We start from the raw sequence: 26,851 nt of genomic DNA on the forward strand, positions 1-26,851 counted from the left end.
GCAATGCTCCAAGCAAGAGAGGAGGCCGTGGCATACTACATGGTTGAACATCTACTGTTTCTTTTTAATACCAGCATACACACAGATAATATACATGTTTAGCTTGACTATATAGTGCAATAGAGGTTGGTAGGATTGGTGTTGATAAACATTGAATGCACAGTGCACTGTGCATTGTTGCTTTTTCCTTGTTTGTATATATAAGCTACAGTTGAATGCCTTTCATTTTAAGTGCTCTCTCTCTCTCTCTCTCCCCCCCCCCAACCGGCCCCTACCCGTGTTCAGAAAATACACTTTAACTACGCCCTTGATGTGGTCTATATGAGCCAGTTGCCTTGTGAGCTACTGACCCCCATTGGGGATGATGTAGACCTCGCCCAGGTTTCAGACACTGGTGTATCAGTGGTTTAGGATGCCGCCGTCAAATCTTTCCCTACGACTTTATCCACAGCACGCTCCCCAGCTGGAAGATGGCAACAGCAGCAAGGAATCATAACATTTTGCACCTAAACCATGAGAACATCTCATAGTAATGTTGTTGTTTCATCCAATTTGAATGGGAACTAGTCACGTCAGGTCTGCGTACTCATTTGGAATTGATAGCAACCTACATTGCATCAAAAATCTTTGGTCCAATGTTGAATCCTTGCCCTTTATAGAAAATTTTCACACGAAACAGGCAGCTCCAAGAAAAGTCTGTCCTCACAAATATAACATCTGCCTTGACCGAATAGCTTTGACTTCATTAGCGCACGTCTCTAGCTTCATTTGCCAAAATTATCTTTACAAACTAGCTTGCTTCAAAATCTATCCACTTGCAAATCATGACCTCTAATTAAATCTACTTATTTTATCTCCATCACTGCCCATCTGGAAGATTATTTAAAAACCAAAATCATTTACAGGAATGGCCAAAAGCCATAAACAATATAAATAAGAGTAGTCCGTCTAGTGAAATTTTCAGACAGTATGATGTGTGAAAAAAAACAGCTTAAAAGCAGGAAGCAGAAACAAAACAGGTTCATTCATATACCAGAAGACAGATTCAATTTAAAGTACTTTACAGAAAATGAGAATCTCTTCTATTTTTGTTTGTCAAGTAATCATTAGCACGGTCCTTTTCCCTGCTCTTTACTGGTAAAAGGGAAAATAAAAGATGACTTTCAAAATTAATAATAATAATAATTTTCATACATACAACAGAATCACGCTTTCTGCATGAGGGCTGCCCATACAAATTTCACCAGCTCTATTCTTTTACTGCTTGGTGAGAAGTAGGGCAAAGCCGTATTGCCCTGTTTAATTCTGTTTTGCCTAAAAAGGTTTTACAATCCACTAGAGCTATCATTTTCTCCTGTGGAGCTCATTGAAGGTAGTGCCGATTCCTCTGCTTGTGAGTTCCTGTCATCTTCACCAACCGCTGTTTCAACCCGCTTGTATCTGATCTCATCAAGATTGGCATCCTTTTCTAAGACATGCGAGTTGCTATTTTTATCACTGCATGCAAAAAGACTTCATGTTAGTTAGTTTCTGTATTACTGGCAAATGCATGTGTGCCTGATTGACAAGTAAAGGTGGTGGAAGTGAAAGTGGAGTAATGCGAGCAACAGAAACATGCATTTGCACAACGAAATCTATGTACTCATTATCTAAGCAGGTTTGAGAGTTGTCGTTTGGTCCCATCGACAACACACATAGGCCTAGTCACCCGGATGGATAGCTAATCCGGCGGCCAACCAGTGGCCTGTTGGAGCTCAACATCTGCTGATGTCACCCTAGACAGAGAGGACCTTGCTTGTGGGTGTGCCCGCCCAGTGTGAGGCTAGGGTAGATGAGAGAGGGCCTGTGTTGTGGTGTGCCTGCCCCCTGTGAGAAGAGTGTAGGATAGACCACTGTGGCAGGTCCTCTTGCGGCTCCTTGGTCAGGCCTGTGGAGGGGGCTTGTATGGCCACCCTTTGGTGCTGCTGTCCCACCCTTGGCAGGCTACTTAAGGGCAGAGGTAGGCCAACTTGTTGGTCAGCCCCACAGGCTGCCTGGTCGGCCTGCTTGAGGCAGGACGTGAGCCCTTATAGGGCTGTGTGCTCAGCCCCTCAGAGGGCAAATCAGATGGTCGGCCACCAGGCGCTGCTGCTGGCCCTCAGGTCGGCCTGTTTGGAGCAGGGGCTCCCAAGATATGAGTCGGCAGGGAGAGCAGCTGGTCAGCTCCCCTTCTTGCTGACCAACCAAGAAGACGCTGGGGCTATTTATAGGCCCCCCTCCTTGGTGTCTTGTTATCTCAGTTGTGGAGGCTGTTGAGCAGTATGCCCAGCTCTTGAGCAGCCTGTTGTTCAGAGGTTTTCCGTTGTAGAGGGGCCTTTGCCAGAGATCATCTACAGTTCTCTTGTTTCCTTCTCTCCCTCTCAGTGTGGTGTGTGTGAGGCGTGCTCTCCCTCTCATTTCTGTTCATTTCCGCTGCACTTCTCACATAGTATCAGAGCCACGGTTGGCTATAGACCGAAGGAGCGGAGGGAGTGTTGAGCCAGCACACAAAGAGGAGATTTAGGGTGCCGTTCTGAGGTGTCTTTGAGGAGGAGTGTGTGCATGAGTCGACTGTTCAGGTGCCCAGCAAGGGGTGACTTTGAAGGGTGTTTTTAGATCAGAGAGGAGGTGTTCCCGTGGGACGGATAGAGAGGAGTGAATGACATGCCCCAGCACTCCTGAAACCTCTGATCTGCAAGCAAACACAAGAACCACACAACGTGAGAAACTGAGCAGGCTGCTCACCACCCAACCATGACATCTACAAGATGTGATCCCGCATCAGGAGATGTCCCCTCCGAGCCACGAGCTGAGCTACTGGCACGAACTCCCAACCAGATCCTAACCAGCCTGGTGTCCCATACCACCAGGTAGTGCTGTGAAGCCTTGGATCTGCTACTAGGCCTTGGGCTACGCTATGATGCAGGCGCGCGTCCGCGACTCAATCTGACGAAGGGTTGGCTTTTTGACACGCTGGTGAGACCGGTGACGAAATTCTGGTAGAGGTGTGGAGAGGTCTTCTGGCGCACTCTAGCATAGGCTGTGGCTGAGCTTATGATCTCGCCAGGCTATAAAGGAGACGGTGCAGCTATTCTAGGAAGCTATGCTTTCTAGAAAAGCCCACCCTCCAAAACTTGGAGGGTTGATGCTTTTTTTAGCATGCACACCCTCCCAAACTTGGAGGGTCGATGCTTTTCTCGCCCCACCCTCCCAACTTGGAGGGTGGTGCTTTTCTCGCATCAGCCTCCCCGAGCAGCCTGGCCGCATCCTACTCCAGCCTATGGCGCACCCCCCTGCCCGGCCGAATCACGCTCCAACCTATGGCGCACCACTCTGCCTCACCTACCTGCGTCACCTAACCTCTGCGCAGCCCTGACCAAAGCACGGGATCCCTCCGCCTACCAAACAGCTCCTCTCACGCCTCTCCTCCAATCATCTCCACTCTCTCCTAGCTACACCTCACACCCTCTCTCACTTAAACCCTTCAGCAATCTCGAATTCATCACTCACTCTCTTCTTCCTACCTTTTCCCTAAATCCTGACCACTTCCCATAACCGATGAACCAAACAAGAACTTGCAGCACAAATATCAAAATTAGGGCAACTTGGAGGAACAAATCGTCCAAAATTCTTGGAACAGAAGTTCTATCTCAAGAGCTGGCTCTGATACCAACTGACACGCCCCAGCACTCCTGAAACCTCTGATCTGCAAGCAAACACAAGAACACACACAACGTGAGAAACTGAGCAGGCTGCTCACCACCCAACCATGACATCTACAGGATGTGATCCCGAATCAAGAGATGTCCCCTCCGAGCCACGAGCTGAGCTACTGGCACGAACTCCCAACCAGATCCTAACCAACCTGGTGTCCCGTACCACCAGGTGGTGCTGTGAAGCCTGGGATCTGCTATTGGGCCTTGGGCTACGCTATGATGCAGGCACGCGTCCGCGACTCAATCCACGATCAGACCTAGCACCTGGGAACGAACTTTGCTCCCATCGGCTCACTGAGAACTGAACCCCTGGGCCCCTTTCATAGACTCGGGCCCCAAGCGCTAAAAATAGCGAAGACCCCTAACTGATTCGTACCCTTGCCACTCAACCCGAGAATCAAGCCTGCCTAGCTCTAAGCCTCCCCAGGCTACCTGAGCTAGTCTTGTGTACCCAGTACACGTCAGATACCAATCCGTGCACATGACAGTGAAGGTACATTGGACTGTCAGCCCCTTCATCCTATCCCATCCATCTCTTTCAGTTCAGCTCTCTCCCGACATGGTGACTTTGTCCGAGATGGCAGAGAAGAAGATTAGAATTTTCCAGTTTTGCCCACATTCCCGGTTGACCATCAGTTGGATGGGCTCAATTACGGCGTCTGATGGGTGATGATGGAGTCTGTGTTAGTCATATGATATGACAAATTTCATATTGATAGACGTTGCCACACAGATCCCCTTGCATCCAAACTTGGCATCCTGTAGCAGAAGGAGACCGAGACCCTGTCTCAGCTCTGGAACCGTGTCAATGCAAGGGTCAGATCATTCATTTTTCTTAACTGTACTCCTCAGGTGATTAATCACGTGAAGCACATGATAGTGGCCAAGAGTATATGGGAGCATTTGGCGTCCCTGTATAATTGAACTTCCCCCATCAAGAGGGTTTCCCTGGAATCCAGATACGGTTGTTGGATGCCCAAAAGTCTTCATCGATGCAGGACCACATCAACAAGTTAAAAGAACTTCAGCAGGAGATCCTCCAGGCGGGGAAGCAGATATCGTCCGGGGACATGGCCATAACTCTACTATCCCAATTCACTATCGGGCCTTCTATTCGTCCTTGATCACAAGTGGCAGGATGAATGAGTTGACCTAGGAGGAACTGGTCCCAATGGTGCTTGACTAGGAGCAGCGTTTTGTAGATCGTACCTATGAGAGTCATCCTGAGGCTTTGGCAATTGAGCAGAAAGGTAGAAAGCAGTTGACAGCTAAGAAACGAGAAGCACTCGAGGCATCCCGTACATGTAACCGACGTAGCCAGAAAGGTCATTATTGGCGGTAGTGTCCCTAAAGAACGGTGAGGGGCCTAGTAACCAGTTGGCCAATGTTACTGCCATGACGACGTATACTCTAGCCTTGCAAGATGCGCTGCTAGCTGGCTTTCTGGATCCATATGGAGGATTGCTTGCTTGTTTGTGGCAGCAGTATGAGCCACGAGAAGTTGTTCCTGCTAACTCAGGTGGCAGTATGTTACTAGTATGTATTCTATGTGGACGTTATGACCTGGCAATTCCAAACGGGGTCTCCTAGTGTTTTGCTGCAGCTATTGTTTGATGAGCTGCTTGAGATCTGGATAGGTCAACAAATTGCCAATGTAGGAATCCAAACACAGTTGCTTGATCCTTGTGCTTTGTTATATGACCGTTATCATTGGAGCACTAAAGTTCATCGATCTGGCGACAATGTACCAGTTTGGACTTGAGAGTAGACTATTAGCTCTGAGATACGGGTGTCCATGCAGGGAAGTAGACCTTGCACCGAGGACAGTATCAATTGGAGTATTGTTCCAGTACCTTCTGTTGGAGTGATGTATCAATACCAGCACTTGGATTGTTGTACTAGATGACCCATTGCACCAATACCAGACTAGAGGAGTGTTACGAGCACCTATGACCTAGGAGCAACACTTCCAAGTTTCCAGTGATCGTGTTGAGGCGGTTCACTCCATGAGGGTGCTTCTTTGACAGTACTTGTGGCGGTCTTCAGCGATGGAGTATCACACGATGGATTCCTCTAGTTGTTCCAACCGCACACCCAGCTCCCTGGCATCTTTGTCCCATCTAGGAGCTGAGAGAGGGTGTTGGAGGTCAGCATCTACTGATGTCACCCTAGAGAGAGAGAACATTGCTTGTGGGTGTGTCTGCCTAGTGTGAGGCTAGGGTAGATAGGAGAGGGCCTGTGTTGTGGGTGTGCCCGCCCCTTGTGAGGTAGTATAGGATAGGCCACTGTGGCAGGCCCTCTTGAGGTGCCTTGGTCATGCCTATGGAGGTGGCTTGTATGGCCACCCTTTGGTGCTGCTGTCCCACCCTTGGCAGGCTACTTATGGGCAGACGTGGGCCGACTTGTACCTAGGCTGCCTGGTCGGCCTGCTTGAGGCAGGAGGTGAACCCTTATAGGGCTGTGTGCTCAGCCCCTCAGAGGGCAGATCAGATAGTCGGCCAGCCTGTTTGGAGCAGGGGCTCAACCCTGATGTAGGGCCTTGTGGATGGCTCCACTTGTACGGCAGTTGGTAGGCAGGTGCAGTAGGGCTGTCAGCCAGCCCTTTATAGAGGGCAGAGGGGGTCGGACCCCCAGCATATGAGTTGACACAGTAATTGATCCCATCCAATTGACGGTCCACAGGGAAGGTGGGTAATACGGAAATTTTCACCTTGTCCACCACCATCTTAGACAAGATAGCCATCTCAGAGCGAAGAGAGTAGAACTGAGAAGAGAAGGTGGATGGGAAAGAAAGTAGAGAAGGGGGTTAAGGTGGAAGAGAGGAAAGGGCTGGAGAAGACGAGGAGGATACGGGCACACCCACAACAAAAGGCCCTCACTCCTATGCTACACCTGATACATCAAAAGATGCTCAACTCTAACAATATGACCCGCTGATGTGCTAGCAATGGACACACTTCAATGAAAATAGCAGCCCAAATGATGGAAATGAATATGGACAGCAAGAGAAAGAGGGCTGTTATAACAGATTGCAGGACAATACAGTGCTTCAGATGGTGCCTGGCAGTTCAGCATACTAATAGGGAGAAATATACAAGGTACCTACATAAAAGTGAATGAGGCAGGCCTGGTTGGTGAAAAGATAGATCACGATGAGCCAAGCAATGATGAACAAATTTATGATAGAAATCAAGATAAAAGTATTGACCAGTTAGGTAAGAAAATTTGGATTTACTCGCTCTTGACACCTCCAAGAATGTAAAGTTTGAGGACACATTTTTTGGTAGCTGAATGTATGGTCTCCAAAAAGAAGAAAATATAGAAGATGACATAAATATAGAAGATGACATAGGTGATAGCAAAGGATGCCGATGTAAGTTTGCACCAGCTTGTGCAGCAAGAACAAGAAACGCATGACAGTTTCCATCCTGAAGATGCATCACAAAGCATTGAGGACATGACAATGCTGAACATGGCAGCAGCTTTAAACATAACTAATGCTTCACTACTGCTCAATTGGTGGCTATACATGGGAGTTTTACCTTCTACACATGGAAGCCACGATGAGAACAACGGCATCTCATGGGAGTGCTTAAAACTTTGAAGAGTGCCCTTAGGTACACATTATGTGATGAAAGTCGCTGCCATGCAGCGCCACTTTGCAGAAGAAAATTGTGTTGCATTTAAAAAGACTGAACAAAGCCATGTATGTGATTAAGTATTGCTCATCAAGGTTGAATATTCATGACATAAAAATGCTTTCAGTTTGTGGCCATGTAGCACACAGGCGAAACTCTTTGAGCAAAACGGATTAGACACCAACTAACAATACGACTCAGCATCTTCAGCTACTACTGTTCCAGTGCCAGTAGAGTTTTTGGATGAGGTTGTAGGACTGCAACTTTTGACACAGTTATTATTAAGGCATTATGTTTCATTCGATTCTGTGGGCATTCCAACATATCAATAATGACAATCATGGAAGTCGATATTACCATGAATGGAATTTGGGTGATGGTGAGACTTTTCAATCACTACCATGCAAATTTCTGTATCTGTTCCCTTCCAAAGACTAGAGCATATTCCAAGGGCTAATCAGTTTATCTTGATTTGTCCTCCTCTTTTCTTTAGAAGAAGGTACAATCACATTCTCACCTTGCCGTGTAAATTGCAAGTCCAACTGCCACTGTTGCAAACGCAATGTAGAACAGCCAATCAACCTGAAAATTAAATCAAACAAATAAATAGAAGGTTTACTGACAATTTGCCATCAAGACTAACAGGGTAATGACTTGGTACATACCACTTCATGATAAGCAAAGACTCGAATGGCAACTGCCCACATGTCTGACGTGAGTAATGAGAGATTTAATAAGGCAGAACCACTTAACTGCCAAGCCACCACAAACTCACATTGATTAGATGCGATCAATATGTGTGTAAACACTGCTAAGACTTCAAAGGATCCTAACATGGACATGACCAAACTGACAAACGCAACAAAATTTGTACCCAAGCCTGGAAAGAAAGCACTGAAAGAAGTTAAGATACAAACTGCTGCATTTCTGTAAAAGTTTTAAAATTATCAAAACCTTATATCCTCAAAATAAGGTATGTAAATGGTCCATTTACATACTGGGAAGGGACAGATTGGGGGGCTAAACTTGGTTTCAGCTAATGCCCCTTCGTGCTAAGCCTTAAACTTGTTGACCAAGGTCATTTATATGGTTGACCTGCATATAAATTAGTTACTGAGAGTATTTAGGTGAGCATGCCGTATTATGGATTGTACCGCATGTACTCATGGATAATGAGAATAAAGTACAGTCAGCCCACTTTGTTTCCTTTTCTTTGTCTCTCACTCCATCTTAGAGCTCTAACCGAGCCTAAGATCTCTTATGTGCATTGATAGAGCTTACAATATCTTTGGAGAGCAACTAGAAATTGATGACAGATCGCGCAGCAGTGCTAAATGGAGAGGTGAGCCAAGAGCTTCACAGGGGTCAGATCTGTAGAATTTTTTGGGCGCTTTGCCAAAGATTTTCCAAAACAGAAAACCCCCCCCTCCTTTAAAAAAAAGAAAAAAAAGAAAAAAGAATTCCTCTTCCTCAGATCCGCAGGATATTCCCACCGATTTTCCCCTCGACAGCGGGGGGTTGTGATACATGACACTTCAGTTGCAAATCCAGCATGCCCAGAGCATCCCTCTTCAGGCCAGGCCTAGCCGTCCCATTCCTCCCCAGAACTTCGGCTTAGCTGGTTTTTCTCTTCAGTGGAGGTGCACTTTTGCCTTTTCCCTCAAGAGCAAGGCCCAATGCGTACATGTGTTTCCACTAGGGTAGAGACCTTGGATTTTGTTGGTTCACCAGCCACTCCTCACGTTGTAGCTCACCCACCCCCATTCTAGATTCTGTAGTGTAATGCTTTCACACCTCTAGTAATTTAGGAGATTCCATGGAGGTGGTTCCCTCTTACTTTCGCGACAAAACTCCCCAGATCAGAACCAGACTTGGTCAGGTAGCCAGTCGCCTTCAGCTGGGCATGTTACGTGGCCTGCTTTTCTTTCCCCAGAGGAATTACACTAGGAGATTGATCATAGAGGTGGATGCTTCCGTAGGGAAGCAGTTCCAAGCTTCATCCTCTCACCAATGAGGATTATTACCTACAACATTCAAGGCTTGGTATTGTTCCTTATCACCATTGAAGATAGCTGATTCATAATACATCCATGGGTTTCAGAAGGCTCTATTCCTAAAATGATTGTATTTTTCCCTTTATTGAGTGAGAGATTACTGAGTTATACCCTGTACCCAGTTAGAAGTTTTGGGGGGGGGGTAGCTGAGTGATGGTCTCAACTGCCAGTCGCGAGCTGACTAAGGGGATTGCTGTCACACGGAAGGTGTGGACAATAAGGAAATCAGTCTTCTCCTTGTGTATTGGATCTCACCACCTTTGCGCCAAAGGGGGGTTTATTGGGTTATTTCGTAGCCAAGGTGTGGGAGCTAGGCTGTAGACTTTGTGTCAGAGTGAACATGATTTTGGTTTAGTAGATGTGTTTGGTAGGTGGGATTGGTAGGTGAGTTAGGTGGTTTGTGACCTCACCTATGATGTGTCTATGTGGGAAGATAAGGCTTACCCAGCCTATAAAATGAGGCACCATTGTACTTGACACAAATCAATCTTCAAGATCCTCAAGATTTAGGAAATTACTGAGGATCAGAAATCTCATTTTATGCATCATCTCAGAAGGAGCAGCAAGAGGATTGTTCTCATTGACACAACTATCCCCTTGGAGTGGACCACAAGAGATGAAGGTCAGATCATGTGGACGGGAGTCTTTTCAGGTATAGGCATCCCCCTCCAGCTGATTGCCATTTTGTGGGATAGAGGAGGGGATACCTTGATTTTCACTGTTCAGTCCAGGGACAGGATGTCAGGATGAGGATGCAATCTACGATGCACCTCTAGAACCAATGAGACCTGTGGGGCTGATTGGAAAATCTTGATACGTTGAACCCCATCGAAAGGGCATTAGTTTTTTATTCTAAAAACTTCAGCTCTATGGAAACGTTTTCATCAAATTTTTGTAATGCGATCCAGCAGATTAAAGTGGATATCGGCACGTGATCATTCCAAAACCACAATCCTTTTCCATTTTACAGTCAGCAATGCCATGAAATTTCAGATCCATCTACAGGCTGGAGATCCTCTAGAGCACCTCGTTGGGGAAGGTTTCAAATTTCAGTTGATCTGCAGTCATTTTTGGAGGAGGCTTTGGAGATCACTTAGGAATTGGAATATTTCTCTATTCTTTTGGCCTTATATGCATGGAGGATTGCAATTAATAAATGGAGGAAGACTTTTGGAGCAGATCATTCATGCCCTGCTCACATGCATAAGAGTCTATTCAGCATTGCCTTTGGGACTGCAGGCAAGCCAGGATTCTTTGGGCTGGGATTGGGCAGATTCCTCCCCTCCACCGTATACCTTCTTTGGGATTCTGCGCCTTGACTGGGCCTCAGGTTTTTATGAGAGGGCAGACTCATCTTGGGCTATCAAGTTCCACTGTCATAATAATCCTTACTGTCCTTTCCACTGTTCCAGATTCCCAGTTCCAGCCCCCTAAGGTCCTTTGAATACGAGCTGAGAGATCATTGCCAGTATCACTGTGTGGCATATCTGGAGAGCTACATGCACAGAAGCATTAAAGAAGATACAGGTTCGTCCTTGTCAAACCTTTTCTTGCATCTGGAGGGATATTGTGCATACACTGATGGCTACTCAATTGTGAATCCAAGGCTCCTCCAGATCAGCAACCTAAAAATGAGGCACTTCCTCAGTAATGGACACATAGCACTTTCTTCTCTAAGTCCCCTCTGGTTTGGTTTGGCTTGACATTTTCAGCCACCTTCTTGCCTTTTTCTTGCTTCACAGGGTGTATTTACTGTGAGTCCTTATACTCATGAATCAGTTTATTTCATACTTAACAGAAGTCTCTTTTTTGGGGGGTGAAAAGGGAACAGTTTGCAGGAGAAGGGGAAGGGGAAGGGGGGGGGCGGGGGCGCAGCACTGTGACTAGATGAACATGTGTGATAATGAAGGCCTCGAGAACATGCATTCAATGTGTGATGATAAAGGCCTCGAGAACATGAATTTAAATAGGAAAAACAATACGTATTTTTGTTGGTAAAGGTAGAAGAGAAATGCTTCTATCGTGTTTCATTCCATGAAATTGGAGCGATGTTTCCTAAATATCAAGAAGTTCTTTACTGAAATAGATAGGTCTGTATCCAGAAAGCATGCCATGAAAAATGTATGAATGGCATCCTTAATACTTGCACAGTCAGAATGCATACTTCAGATAAATAGGAAAGCCCTAAACACTGACCTTCAAGATAAATGGTACAGCTGTGTAGAAAAGAAAAAGTGATATAGCAAAACCTACAAACGGAAGAACCTGCACTGCACATGAAGAAAAAGTATTCATAAACAGGGAAATGTACAATGACCTTCAAATGTGTACACAAAATAATGAAAGACCTAACACAAAATCTCCAGTCTGGGTTTTCATTCTTCACAACCATTGAAACAAAAATGCTGAGATCCTAATTATTCCCATCACGTTCTTCATGTGGCAAAGGTCAAGCACATGTCTGATGTTCCATGCAAAAGCCAGAAGAAAAGTATGACAGAGAGTGACACTTACAGCACTTTTATTCCAGTCAATAGATTCAAGTTCCTGTCGTTCCAGTATAAGTCTGGGTGATACATTGTTAAGACAGAAACGTGCCCAATAGTTTCCAACAAAGAAGTCCCAATACCAAGTTTGAATATAAGATAAATCAATTCAAAACAGTAATTCTTGGTATATGTCTGCATCACCCTCAAAAAACCGTTTTGTTAATACCTTGTCAAAGGGTGATGCATACAAACTCAAAGCTAAATTAAAAAATTCATACAAAATTAAGTTAATTGCAATTAAAGGAGGTTAGTTTTTTATATAAATCAATTAAAGGAGGTATATATAATCAATTAAAGGAGGTTAGTTTTTTATATAAATAGATACATGCAAAAACTTTTGTAAGGCACAAGATTCCAAAATTGCTTATGCCATCTCTTTTGAATGAACATATCAGCTCATTGCCTCTTCAGAGACGGCTCCAGGCTCCTTTCCAAATTCCTCGCCTACCCAGATTAGAGATGCCTCGCGGCCTTCATTCACGAGGGAGTCCAACATAGAGAGTACTTACTCAGACGACGGGGCTTGGCCACATCATCAGACACCTCTCAGAGCAGGATCACATAGTTCTTCCCATCCAGTGACATTGATCGTCCAGTCTCTAGCCGTCGACGTGACAGAGACCCCGTCTCGACGATCGTAGCACGACACACGAGACATCGAGGGGACACACAGATCACTCTGGGGGACCTCCCATCATTGTTTAGACCCGGGATACATCCCACGAGACTCACGGTGGCTCTCGTCTTGCGTCGAGCCTCGTCCAGGAGACCGAGACACATGGCACCCCTTGACGGGCACCAGCGTCCCATCACCGGCTATGCACCAGCCAGGGGGGCATGACATATGGAGGATTCCGCTCTGCTCAGTCCTTTTCTTTTCATTGTTACATCCAGATGTATTTGATTATGTATGATCAGGCTTAGGATTCAGCATGGGTGATGATGCTCGTTTCAGTAGCTCCACCCTTACTGTGATTTGTATCAGGTTTTCTTTCAGTCTCATAGACCCATCGGTCTTCCGAAGACTCTAATAAAATTTCTTTCTTTTCACATGTAACTAACATACTTTAAAACATATCAGCTCACATGTAACCAACGTACTTTAGAACCACTTCTGTGCATCAATCCATTGAAGTCAACTTTGATGATAAGAAAAAGAAGAGGACTGTATGAAACTGATAGTTTTCAGAAGCTTGAATCTAAATATGGGCCTGTTAATGGCATATCTTTGAAAGGGAAGAGATATCAGAACATACTTATGCCACACCATATACTGCCAAAACCTATAAGCCACCTTTGGCTATACATTCTTTTAAGGATACAGCTGGCACGCACTTATAAGTGCACCAAAAATGCCAAGAAAGGCCATGATTTCGATGAAGTCTACTTTGTGGATAAGGAACTCCTGTTCAAAATTTACATTCATCAAACCTGAAGTTGCTTTTTGTGTCAAGCATTTGTCTAACATTTTGACCATAGGAGGAACGGATAGCGCAAGGGATAAAAATTGTCCGATCAAACTCAAAATCTTGAAATGATTAGTTGATAAAGTTGGAAGACACTACCTCAGAAACATTTGAAAGCGCATAAAGCGTAGAGCCAAGGATGACCAGCGTATCACCCCAAAGAGCATTACTCCCACCTGACAGCATGCACAGGACTTTAACCCTTAGCCATATCAAAGTTTGCATTTCGGGAGGAGAACACAATGTATTTGAGATAAGAGGCAATATTTGTCCCACCTATTTCATGCTAGAGGCCGGAATTGGCTATGCAACCATAAAATTACAGGAGTGTCCAAAATAGGAAGAAGATATCTCTCAGCCTACAAAATTATGACATAGCTAACAAAAGGAAAAGAAAGCTACCACTTATGAAGGATACACCTGATCTCACAGAACTCAAAGGTGGGACAAAAAAATAAAAGCCGTGCTATGTACTATTCAACATCAAAGCATAATCTTTGCAAAAGAATTCAGAATAACTCTATTAAAGCTAGTGAACCAACCAAATCTATATAAAATGCAAATTGACAACAAAAACACTAAGCCACCCAAACAAGGAGGCAGAGAGACAATTATGCATGTTATTTCAAACCATGCACTATGACAAAATGACCAATATGAAATAAAATTATCAGTTAACATTTACGTGAGGCCTAACAAAGGAGCGGAGCAAAGGTTTGACTAGAAAGGCTTAGAAATACCTGACCTGAGAGTGATAAATTGTATCACATGGCATTGATTCCCTTTGGGCTAGCTTTCCAATGCCTATCTGGGCTTCTTTATCTTAGTCTGTTTCTATATTTGCCTTGACTGTCATGGTTAAGACTTGTGCCACAATGGATGCAGTTTGTGTTTCTGATTTTTTGCTTTGCGTGGAATTAAGTGCAACTAACGTTATTTCGCATGTAAAGAGGGATTAAAACTGGACTTTCAAGATCGCATTTTTTATTTTTCAACCCTCACTAGATATACAAAAGGTGAAAATTCTAAAGGTATTGCAAACAGAGCAAACTGCAGTAGGATCTTGGTTGAGAGAGAAGAGCAAATAATTAAATGTGCACAGTTGAAACTTTATGTATTCCACTGTACACAAAGAGAGGATTCAAGCTCAAATGACATGACAAACCCTAAAACTCAGATAAATGCCGTTTGAAAGAGCTTAACTCTACGATGCCCTAGCCTCATGCCCAAGGTATTTATGCTGAAAAAGTCACCTCCCCATCTATAAGCCCCCATATGAGGAGAGAGTGGGGGAGGGGAGGTGGACTTAGGGTTAGGGATGCCACATGAGCAGCACTTTGACTGCCATGTGGGCAGCATACCCACAGGTAAAAGAATGAAGAGGGGGCTGCCACATGGGCAGCACCTAGGCTGTCATGTGGGCAGCAAGCTCACACCAAAGCATAGAGATATGGGGCTGCCATGTGGGTAGCACAAAAGAGGGCTTACCTGGCAGTGTGGAGCCAGCATGGTGGACTGCAACAGGCCAGGGCAGACACTTGGCAGCCCGGCTCAGTTTGAAGAAGGTCTGCACAAGTCTAGAGGGCTAGAACAGTACGCATACATGGCAGGACACTTCAGCAGCAGGCGATGACATGGCACTGACATCAGCATGCTGTACCGAGCTGTTTGGCTCCCGGGCCTGGAAGAGGCCTGAGCAGAACAGATGCAGCAGTATTTTGGGCAGGTCTAGGACCTGCAAGAAGACCCCCATGGGGGCTGCTATGGGACTGGTGCACTGGCTGCAGGCCACGTTGTCAGTCAGCTAAAAGAGGGCTGGTCCAAGCCAGCAAACCAGGTCGGTTTTCACAGACCAGGGGCCTGGGCCCCAGTCGACTGGACAGACCAGCATGGGTCGGCCAATAAGGGCTGTTGGGTTGGCTACTTTTTGCCCTTATAAAAGGGGAGCCATTGGGCTCACGACTCACTCACCAGGGATCCAGTTGAGGAGCAGATTGGAGCTGCAAGAGAGCCTGCCTCCGGGACCAATTCAGGGACAAGGGAGGTGGCCATCAGCAGCAGACAAAGAGCCCACAGGGATCAGGACCCTTGGCTGTCTTCCAGGACAGCAAGGAGACTAGGAGTCAGGAGAGTCATTTGGGCTCATAAGAACATTGTGTGGCAGCTTTCAGGGAGCAGATTGGAGCAGTACACTGCCAGCCAGAAGGGCTTCCACAAGACCAAGGAAGATGGCAAGAACCTGCAGGCAAAGAGCTCTAGGAAGGGTTGCATCCTTGGCTTGTTGAAAATGTGGAGAGGGTGAGAGACACATGATTGGAGACAAGAGCTGAGGCACAATAGCTGATGTTGATAGTTGGTTGAATCATAGCAAGTACATGGCCTCATTTATAGGCTGGGCAAGCCTTATCTTCCCACACTGATACCTCATAGATGAGGTCACACACGAGAATCTAGATCCTATAATCTAGGGGAGGAATCACACCTACCACATGAGGTGGCACAAGTTGCCTCAAGACTCTTCACACTCACACAACTGTAGGACATGGCCTAGGACTCTAGGACCACACACACTAGGACTCCGATTCCAACAAACCCCCCTTCGGAGCTAGGGTGAGAAACTATGACATCATCCAGACTGTGCATCCCAGGCAATCTCAGAGGCTAACATCTGAGCATAATTCAGAGGTTGAACCAAGCACTCTCATGGCTTAGGTGTCAACGTGATCAGAGACTCAAATCTGAGCATGGATGCATGACCAACTCATAGGTCTAGGGAGTACACCAACATCCTGGAACTCGGCCAGGCCTGATAAAGGAAAGACATAACAACCCCCATGTCTCCTAACTAGGTACATGGAAATAAGTGGAGCCTTTTATAGGACAAGGCACACAAAAAATGACAAATTATTACATCATTTTAGGGGGACTACCCAAGGCAGAGTACCTAACACACATGACTCTAGAAAGCCCACTCTTCATCTATCACCTCATGGAGGGATAGACCAGAAATAGCAGCAGTGCAGGCTTGTTCCTCAGGTCCAGAAGGTGTAGCTTTATCGTCTTCGTCCTCGCTCTGCTCCGCAACCAAATTGGCATGTTCTTTGGCTTGTACCTTTGCCATTTTCTTGAAGCAACGATCCTCTGGATGGCCAAGTTTCTGATAGTAATTACATTTACGAGGTTTTCTGTTCTTCTTGGGCTTATTCTTGAGAAAGAATGCTTTGCCAAATTCGAAGGAAGATTCTGCTTTCTCTGTAAGCCTACGGTCCTCATCAATGAGATGAGCTACCATATCCTTAAAGCTCATATTGCGGCTGACTCTTAGGACAGCAAGGATCTCATTGTACTTGGAAATGTCTTCAATACTGGAGAGAAGTACAGCAACTTGATCATCATCTTCAACAATGGCTCGGATGGCAGATAATTGTTGGAGAATTGACCCAAGATTGCTCAAGTGTTCATTGAGGGTTTCAGTTTCCTTCATCTTGAGCTTGAAGAGTTTTTGTTTGAGAAATACTTTGGAATTATTGATCTTATTTCCAAACAAATTCTCTAACTTTTCCCAAACGTCGTTTGCTATCTTATCAAAATCCACATGGTGGATAAGGTTGTCAGCTAAAGCTAGGCCAATGATAGCCATTGCTTTATCATTTTGGTTCTCCCACCAACTGATTCTAGCATCATCACTTTGGGGTTTTGGCTCCTTGCCATTGGTGATATTCCATATGCCTTCTCGCATTAAGAAGAAGCCGGAGTTTTGTCTGCCAAGTTAGGAAATTGCTCCCTGAGAATTTCTCGATGAACGAGGAGTTTTTTATGCTATCCATTCGTGGGAAGGTCTTAGCTGTTATTACAGCCAGTGTCTAAATCCCTTGCAATGTTTACTCAGATTTCAAAAAAGGACCAAATTTTACATGGTAGAAGCTTCAATTATGCCAAAGGAAGACACAGAACAGAAAAGCCCTAAATTTTAGGGTTAGCATTGCTGCAAAATTAGGGTTTGCAAAAAATTGGGGCTTTTCTAAATTTCTGACAGAAAAGTTCTCGTTCAACGGTTGGGAACCCTCACATCATGAAAACACCCAAAAAATTCGAGAAGTTGAGCATAAATTGTAAAGGGGCGAAAATTAGGGTTTTGGGCAGGAAATTGGTCACGAACAGGACCTGTGTCAGTCAAAATGACGACTGAATTGCTGCAGCATTATCTTCATATGTTGGTGAAGAGGAATCCATTGGAGATCTTCAGAATGGCGAGCTTTGACACAGATAGAGCAGGGTTCAAGTCAGTCTGAATAGAGATAGAGCAGGGCTGCTACTGCATCAAGGCATCCTCAAGAGACATGGAGGCAGCAAGGAATCAATGAGCCGAATCATGGACAAAAGATCGTGAGGTTTATGGACCCACCACGCTTCCGCTGCGTTGACGTGCGAGTTGATGGCCGCGGCCCTCAGGTTGTCAGTCGCCGGTACATATGAGATGCCGCCAAGTCATCGCCTTGTTACAAGACCGGAGATGTCGCAAGTCTAGCTACATGGGCGTACGGGCACTCAGCAGGCTCGAGCAGGTAGAAGCTCCACAGGATGGCGGGCAGAATGGCACAAGCGCGCGTGGGTTCGGACCCAGGGAAAATAGCGGAGAGGCGGCACCAGCAATGGGCAAGGCGTGAGCAGATTGCGAGGGAGGCCGACTCAGATCTGGTGGTGCATGCAGCGTAAGTAGAGGCAGCAGAAGAGTGGCGCAGGTGTGGCAGCGAAAGATGGGCAAGACGCTTCCTCCATGACGGGCACTTCCCCTTTGCTTTCGCTCCCCTTCATACGCAGCTATGGAAGGTAGGTGTGCAGCTCCTCGTTGATGATGCTCATCACCTCAAGGAGAGGAGGAAATCACGAGTAGCTACAAGAGGAGCTTACGAGGAGAGGAATGGGCAGGGCGCTTCAAGTTGGCTCTGATACCGACTGTTGAAAATGGGGAGAGGGTGAGAGACACATGATTGGAGACAAGAGCTGAGGCACAATAGCTGATGTTGATAGTTGGTTGAATCATAGCAAGTACATGGCCTCATTTATAGGCTGGGCAAGCCTTATCTTCCCACACTGATACCTCATAGATGAGGTCACACACAAGAGAATCTAGATCCTATAATCTAGGGGAGGAATCACACCTACCACATGAGGTGGTACAAGTTGCCTCAAGACTCTTCACACTCACACAACTGTAGGACATGGCCTAGGACTCTAGGACCATACACACTAGGACTCTGATTCCAACATGGCTGTCATCCAGGACAGCAAGGTACGGGGATCAAGAGAAGCTTGGGCCTCGCCATTGGCTGCACATCAGGGAAGCAAGGAGGTCATGTTTTGTAGGCATTCACTGCCTCACAGGTAGCTGCATGGGAGGATTACTTGGAGGTGTGTTTGTCGGCACAGGTGACTAAGTCTACAAAAGCTCATCGGGGGAGCATGTGGGCTCAAGGATCTAGAACTGCTACGAAGGTACTAGGACAACACCTTTTGGGGTAAGGACAGAGGACCACGATTTGGTGGGACTCTGGACTTCTTTTGTATTGTCCTATCGAACGGAAATATATTTTGGTCGGTTGTATATCTCTTGTGAAGCATTATCTACTTACTGGCTTGCACACACATGGTTGGTTGAGTATACAGAAGTAAAGAAGTTTTGGATTCCGTAGTCAAACACTTCCACGTGAATTCCTGGGACGCTCTATTAGTCTTCTGCTGCAGGATACCCCCTGTCTGGTTCATTTCTAACATTTTAAAACCCTTCTTTCAAAAACCCGAGGTCCATTGTATTTCCAGACACCTCCACAACGACCGTGGTTTTGACCCCAAGGGTTCTGTTGAACCCTAAGTAACAAGACCACAAGCTAGCATCTCACTAAGTGGTCCAAATCCCCCACATCACACAACCTAAACCAAAAGTAGGTCACGCATCAGGACTGCATCTTGCTCATTGCAACCTCTCAGCTGATGGTTCGTGGATACGACAAAGAACAAACATTACTATTCAGAACATGAACCAAACCAGAACAACAGGTTGCATAGAGAAAGATACTTAACGAGCTTCAACGAGCTGTTCCCAAGCTTCCCTACCTTCCCTCTGTAACTTTGCCCCCTTCCTGTAGCTTCCTCTCCAACTTCATCTTTCCTTCCTCCTCCCGTTCTCTCACCTGGATGCATTGCAGGCTTTTTGTTTATCCCATGATTTGGAGGTCAACCTTGGCAAGACCAAGGTCATGATCTTTAACACCTCTCGAGCAAACATGCAACGGAAGCAGGTTACTTTTACTTTCGGTGGGTCACCAATTGAGATCGTATCCTCATACACTTACTTGGGGGTCATCTTCTCCGGCCCGGTCTTCACAATGAGACCAGCCATGTAGGCCAGACTAAGCAGGGGATACGCCTCACTGGCTCGGCTAGAGAGACAATGCTTTCACTCCCACTTCCAGGACCCTCGGACCAAGGCTCTTCTCTTCGACTCCTTGGTCCGACCAGCCGGTATGTATGGCAGCCCTTGTTGGGGGCTTGACATGTCAGAGATAGAGTGGACACGGGTGGAGCGCCTGGAGATCCTCATGCTCTTACGAATGATCCGAGGGAAACCGTCTGTACCACATCATCATTCAGGCCAAGTTTGGTGCTTCTCCACTCCAACTAGATGTAGCCTTTCAGACCATCACATACCTACACCGAGTTAGATCATATGGGGACTGCACATCAGGGAGATAGAGGTTGCCATGGTTGGCTCTCGATTCCTCCATGAGGTTGGCAGCAGAGGGAGACGAGCGATGCTACCTGTGGAGGGCGTCATACGCATGGTTATTTAGAACAAGTGTCTTCTAGATGAGATGCTTTGGTAAATTTTTAAAAATTTTCAAGATTAAACATGTCTGCTAGGTTTTTGAACCTTTTTTAATCTTCTTGTATCCACTGTCACTAATAATGGCCCACTCTTGACATGTGAATTTAAACTTCCATTTTAGTTATCATCTTGTTTGTTTTCTAATGTCTAAGACTTTAGTTTACAGAGTATAGTCGTATTGCTAGTTGGGTGGGCATTGATGTTGCCACAATGGTGTACATTTAATGAGTACTGCCATGGCTATGTGATGAATTGTAATCACTGACATTATAATTATGGGGACGGCCTTATGTTGAGGCTTCAATCTCAATTTGGGGGTTTGGATGGAGCCCTCAAGTCTTGATGGGATCAAATGGCACGGATGGTAACAATGTGTATTGGCTAATATTTTATTAATAAGATATCCATTCAGGTGTCTGGGTCCTAGGGGATCCAGGAAGGGAAAAGAGAGAATTAGGATGCATGAAATGGTAGGTCCAAGAGTCTTAGGCTAAGGGTAGATTCAAATGGGGAGATGGTCCTTGAGTCATCTCAAGGGGCGTTATTGAATGGGTAATCCTTTCATGTGTCAACATGCATCTTCTTTCCAACATTGCATTCATGTGTAACTTCTTTTCCACCTTGCATCTAGGTCGAATTGTGACAAATTCGCTCACGAGCCCCGGGCCAATAATGTGTCAATTTCTGCATCATGCACACATGAGCATGCATTGAAGCATTCAGTTCATAACACTTGGTATCAAAGTAGTATGATTTCAACCTAGGCTGGCTGTTTGTGGCGAAAGAACGGGCTACATGCACGTGGGCAGGGCGAGGCGAGGCATAGCGGAAGCGTGCTGTCCAGAATCATGACGCAGCCTACAAAGGATGAAACGCGAAAGGAGAATTCCATCTGAAGGCAGGCGAATTTTGTTTCATTTCTGTTCTTGCCTAAAAGGATCTCCTTGAAAGGAAAGTTTCGTTGCCGTTTTTCTTTTCATTCAAGCGAATTTCATCTGACTAAAACCGTAATTCTGAGGGTGGGCCAATATAAAACATCCAAGGTAAGGCAAAATTTTGTTTGCTAGTTCCCTCTATGTCCGCCTTCAAGAAAAGCCTTACATTGCTCCCCCCCCTTTCCGGGTGCGAATAGACTAAAGGGTGTGATCTCCTTTCAAAATCATTCTCCATTAGATTGTTGAAAGCACTAGGCAGACTCCATACAACGAAACGGGAAAAGAACCCCATTCGGTTGCAGGAAAATCAGGTTTTCAAAATCTTAGAGGCGCATTATGGGGGCAAGATGTGCTTTCAAATGTGAGAAACAGAGCAGTAGAAGGTCACACTTGGAGGGCTGTTCGAAATCAACGTTCTCCACAAAGCTGCAACAATACCTTCTACACCTGCAAAGGGGAATACCTCAAGCTGAAGATTTTCTGTTTACTAATTTAAGGAACCCCCTTGCTGAATTTTCTTCAAGTTTATTATTTACAACTACATTGGAGGGAAGGGCTGGATGAGAATAATAATGAAGGTCAACCCTCTCAAATTGAGGATGTGTCAAGTGGACAGGAAGCTTCTGCAAATGAGACACCTGAAGGAACCATGTTGCTGATCCACCCAATTATAGTGAACCTCCTTTACCTCTTGAGCCACCACCTGAAGTCCCATCTCCTCCACATGAGAGTGATCAGTTTAGCGGTCCATTTGAACTCTCTTATTAAACTATCAATAAAAAAATGTCTACCAAACGCCAACTATTTGTGGACCCTTCATATGAGGAATTGCCAATCTATAAAAAGCCTAAGTTTGAGCCGAAAGAGGGCTGAATTTCCCAAATACGATGGATCAAGAGATCCACGTAAAATTATGAATTGAATGAGGCATTTTGAGGTATATTTTACTCAAATATCCAAAACTGACCAAGATTGCTTTGGCAACCTTACATCTAGAGAAAAATGCTTTGATGTGTTGTTGATCCTTGTACACATCAATGTATCTTTATCCATAAAGGTGAAAAGACTCTTAGTCGAGGAGATAAAGATTTTTTTCCCATACAACTCATCAGCGCTACTTACGCAAAGCGAACCTTCAACAAGGGTGCAAGTTATTTTAAGGATGGAAAGCAATCTCTAACTCTTCAAGAAAAAGAAAATCATGCCTTGCTTTAGGCATTGTTGGAATAATCTTCATGGGGGTTTGGTTGAAGCTCTAAGGTTTGAAGGGGGTTGCCCATGCAATCACACGTGGCAAGACTTCATACATAGAATGATGTGGTGGTCCAATCATGTATGGCGGTTTCCTCAAGCTATGGCAGAATTCTCTGTGGTGGTTCTACACGTCTATATTTATAGGCTCAATGCATCTGGCTCACTCGCTTTGTCCAGCCTCTCACATGAGAGTCGATTGTAGGTTCCTTGTCTTTGCCAGGACTTTACGACTGGCTAATATAGTGTCTTAAGGTCTTCTCAACTGAGTCGAATCTTTGATAAGGTCCTGATGGAAAAGAGAGAGAGCACGAAGCAAGATAGTGTAAGCTGAACATCGAGTATGCAAATGGAAGAGTGAAAGGAAATACAAAGGGGGGATAAGGTTTTGTCTAAGTGACAAACCTTATCCTTCAGTAACCGTAGTTAGTGAACTAACTGTGGTTAGGGGAAAAAATGTCTAAATGAGGGAAAAGAGCCCCTAACCCACTTATTGACATTACATTGGTCACTGCCTAGAATTTATCAATAATTCTAACACCCCCCTGCAGTGCCAATGTCATGTATAAGGAAATGATCAATCACCAAAACGAGATAAGTTCAAGGCACTGCGAAATGCCTCAAACTTCTCACGTGGAAGTGCTTTATTTATCAATAATTCTAACACCCCCCTGCAGTGCCAATGTCATGTATAAGGAAATGATCAATCACCAAAAGGAGATAAGTTCAAGGCACTGCGAAATGCCTCAAACTCCTCACGTGGAAGTGCTTTGGTGAAGATATCTGCAACATTGTCAAGTGTTGACACATAGATCATACTGATCTCTCCTGCATGCAACTTCTCTCTCCTGCATGCAACTTCTCTCTGACATAGTGATAGTGAACCTCAATGTGCTTCGTGCGAGCATGAAACACAAGATTCTTTGCCACTGCTATAGCACTCTGACTATCAGTGAGAATCGAGAAGGACCCTCCAATGAAAGATGAAGATCAACAAGCAAACGACGCAGCCAAACACATTCAATGTCGCTGTAAAAGCTGCCCTGTACTCAGCTTCACATGAGGAAGTAGCCACAGTAGATTGCTTCTTGCTTAGCCAAGAAATGCAAGCTTTGCCCAAAAAGAAACAATTACCACTTGCGGACTGCCTAGTGTCATAGTCTCCAACCCAATCTGAATCACTGTAAGCATGCATCTGCAAGTCACCCCCCGGGGAAACATCAAGTCATAAGACTTTGTGCCTTGCTAGTAACGGAAGATGCATTTTACATCCTACCAATGTGTTGTCTTTGGGCTGTGCATATACTGGCTCACCTGCGATACTGCAAACTGAATATCAGGCCGTGTATTGCACATATATATGAGGCATCCAACCACCTGACTGTAGAGTGTGGCATCTACAGATTCTCCTGCATCAACATTGTAAGCCTCAGCCCTAGCTCCATGGGAGTAGCTATAGGCTTGCAATCTTGCATCCTGAATCTATCCAAGAGTTTTTGAACATACTTGGATTGAGACATAATGATACCACGTCTCTCTTGAATGAATTGGATCCCCAAATAATAATGTAACATGCCCAAATCTGACATGTCAAAAGTGGCTCTCAATTTAGCCTTGAAATCTGCAATTTTATCACCATTTGGCCCTGTGAGCAGTAGGTCATCTACATAAAGAATGATGACCAAGCTCTCAATTCAGCCTTGAAATCTGCAATTTTATCACCATTTAGCCCTGTGAGCAGTAGGTCATCTACATAAAGAATGATGACCAAGATTTCCCCCCCCATCCTTCTTGATATAGAGGGTACTTTCAGTTGGACTATTGCTGAAACCCTTGCTGGACAAAAAGGCATCTATCTTTGCATACCAAGCACGGGGAGCCTGTTTCAGCCCATATAAAGCTTTATTCTGGTTACATACCTTACGTGCATCATCTGATACCGCAAAGCCTAGAGTTGGTTTCACATACACCTCTTCCAATAAGTCTCCATTTAAAAATGCTGTTTTTATGTCCAACTAATGGACTTTCCAATCCAAATGTGCAGCCACATCAATAACAATTCTGATGGTTGTCATCCTAGATGTAGGAGCCAATGTCTCCTCATAATCAATGCCCTTTTGTTGAGCATATCCTTTGGCAACTAGCCTTGCTTTGTACCTGTCAATGGACCCATTGGGGTTCCGTTTGACCTTGAAAACCCATTTTGTAATGGCATGCTTACCTGGTGGCAAATCCACAACAGCCCAAGTCTGATTTTTCTCTACGGACTGCAACTTATTGTGCATGGCTTGCATCCATGATCCAATGCACATTATCCTTTGCTTCTTCAAAAGATTCAAGCTCCTCTTCATCAAGAAGAGTCCCTGCATAAGCTGTCTCAACTGAAAGAGCCCCCCCTGCGTGCCTTACTACACTACGCCAGGCAATGGAGCCTCAAGCCTACTCTCCCTGAGAGTTTGAAGCAACCAATTCGGGACTGTTTTGGTTGCATGTATCTCTTGAATCTCTTGTCTGACAACTTCATCCACACCCTGAGGTGGTACTAAATCAGCCGGTGGCTGAATAGGGGCATGTGGATCTGGAGGAGGTTGCTGTAAATTCTGAGTTTCAGCGGGGGAACCAAATGCTATAGGAAGCATCCCCTCAAACACATCACCTAAAGAAGCTGGAATCTGAAATTCAGCATGTGTATGTGCTGAATTTTCAGAGAATATAACATCTCTACTAACAAAAATCTTGCGTGTAGCAGGATTGTAGAGACGATAGCCTTTGCTTTGTGAACTATATCCCACAAAAATGCATTTGAGTGCCTTATCTGACAACTTGTGTCTAAACTCCACAAGCACGTGGGCATATGCAACACAACCAAAAACTCTGAAAAGGTCCACTAAAGGCTTTCTCCCGCCTCATAGGGAGTGATTGTCTTCAAAGCCTTTGTAGGAGCCCGATTCAAAATATAGTTGGCACACATGAGGCCTTCAAGCCAAAACCTATGAGGCAACTTCTTACTTGTGATCATGCATCTATCCATCTCCATGGAAGTGCGATTCTTCCGCTCAGCTTTGCCATTCTCTTACTAAATCAGCCGGTGGCTGAATAGGAACATCTGGATCTGGAGGAGGTTGCTGTAAATTCTGAGTTTCAGCAGGGGAACCAAATGCTATAGGAAGCATCCCCTCAAACACATCATCTGAAGAAGCTGGAATCTGAAATTCAGCATGTGTATGTGCTGAATTTTCAGAGAATATAACACCTCTACTAACAAAAATCTTGCGTGTAGCAGGATTATAGAGACGATAGCCTTTGCTTTGTGAACTATATCCCGCAAAAATGCATTTGAGTGCCTTATCTGACAACTTGTGTCTAAACTCCACAAGCACGTGGGCATATGCAACACAACCAAAAACTCTGAAAAGGACCACTAAAGGCTTTCTCCCATGCCATGCCTCATAGGGAGTGATTGTCTTCAAAGCCTTTGTAGGAGCCCGATTCAAAATATAATTGGCACACATGAGGCCTTCAAGCCAAAACTTGTAAGGCAACTTCTTACTTGTGATCATGCATCTGTCCATCTCCATGGCAGTGCGATTCTTCCGCTCAGTTTTGCCATTCTCTTGAGGTGTAAGCCTCACTATAAGCTGATGCGTGATGCCTTTCTCCTTCAAAAATGCCTCAAATTCATGAGACATATACTTGTTGGAGAACTGAAAGGAAAGCATGGAGTGAACACAAACTGAGAATTCTTGCTTATAGAATGAAGAAAGGTGAGGTCCTTATGTAGGTACCTCTTACATGATCATTGACATCACTGATGACCTCTGAGCTCCACAATCATCTCCTCAATCTGCTCCTAGATTCTCTCAATCATCCTATGTGGCTTCTACCACCACCTAACAGTGCTTATGGGCACCTAACTATGCCTCTAACACACACACATAGAAACCAAGGTGTGCCTGGGGCATACACCTTGAGATATCCCATCATACCCCCCTCAAGGGAATGCCTCACGCTATGTCAAGGATACATCTAGTCTCATAGTTTCTCATGCCATCTCATGGTGGTCAAGGATAAATCTATGGCTAGGTTCTCATGCTAGCAAGGGGTTCCCAAGGGTGTGAAGTAAACAAAAGGGATATAAAAGACCTTCCAATGGTTATCTCCTCTGCAGGTACATGCACACAATGTCTGCAGGAGGTACCATGGAGCAAAACACATACACATGGCCTACATCATATGGTGACGAGAGGTGTTTACAAAACACACAATAGTTTATTTCATTCGTTTTGGAGGACTATCCAGGCTGAGTACCTTGACTTAACATAAAAAAGAGAGATCTGG

General features: G+C 45.1%; 1 protein-coding gene across 6 annotated transcripts in view; it reads right to left on the reverse strand.

The window, feature by feature from the left end:
• Window positions 1–1,092: 1,092 nt before the first annotated feature.
• Window positions 1,093–26,851, reverse strand: part of LOC147880539 (uncharacterized) — a 78,137-nt gene continuing 52,378 nt past the window's right edge. For 5 of the 6 annotated variants that reach the window (XM_087370578.1, XM_087370576.1, XM_087370579.1 and 2 more), the window contains 7 exons: window positions 13,541–13,617; window positions 13,298–13,380; window positions 11,941–11,992; window positions 11,623–11,691; window positions 8,038–8,124; window positions 7,890–7,954; window positions 1,093–1,497 (listed from right to left, as the gene is read on the reverse strand). In XM_087370578.1, coding sequence (XP_087226704.1) covers window positions 1,326–1,497; window positions 7,890–7,954; window positions 8,038–8,124; window positions 11,623–11,691; window positions 11,941–11,992; window positions 13,298–13,380; window positions 13,541–13,617 — 605 coding nt within the window. In that variant the 3' untranslated portion in view covers window positions 1,093–1,325. Of the gene's footprint in view, window positions 1,498–7,729; window positions 7,807–7,889; window positions 7,955–8,037; window positions 8,125–11,622; window positions 11,692–11,940; window positions 11,993–13,297; window positions 13,381–13,540; window positions 13,618–26,851 lie in introns of all 6 variants that reach the window. The other variant, XM_087370577.1, reaches the window with a different exon arrangement.

Source organism: Dipteris shenzhenensis, chromosome 32 (assembly GCF_047967505.1).
Source record: "Dipteris shenzhenensis isolate YYH24624 ecotype China chromosome 32, Dip_SZ_1.0, whole genome shotgun sequence".
In the NCBI taxonomy this organism is placed as follows: domain Eukaryota; kingdom Viridiplantae; phylum Streptophyta; class Polypodiopsida; order Gleicheniales; family Dipteridaceae; genus Dipteris; species Dipteris shenzhenensis.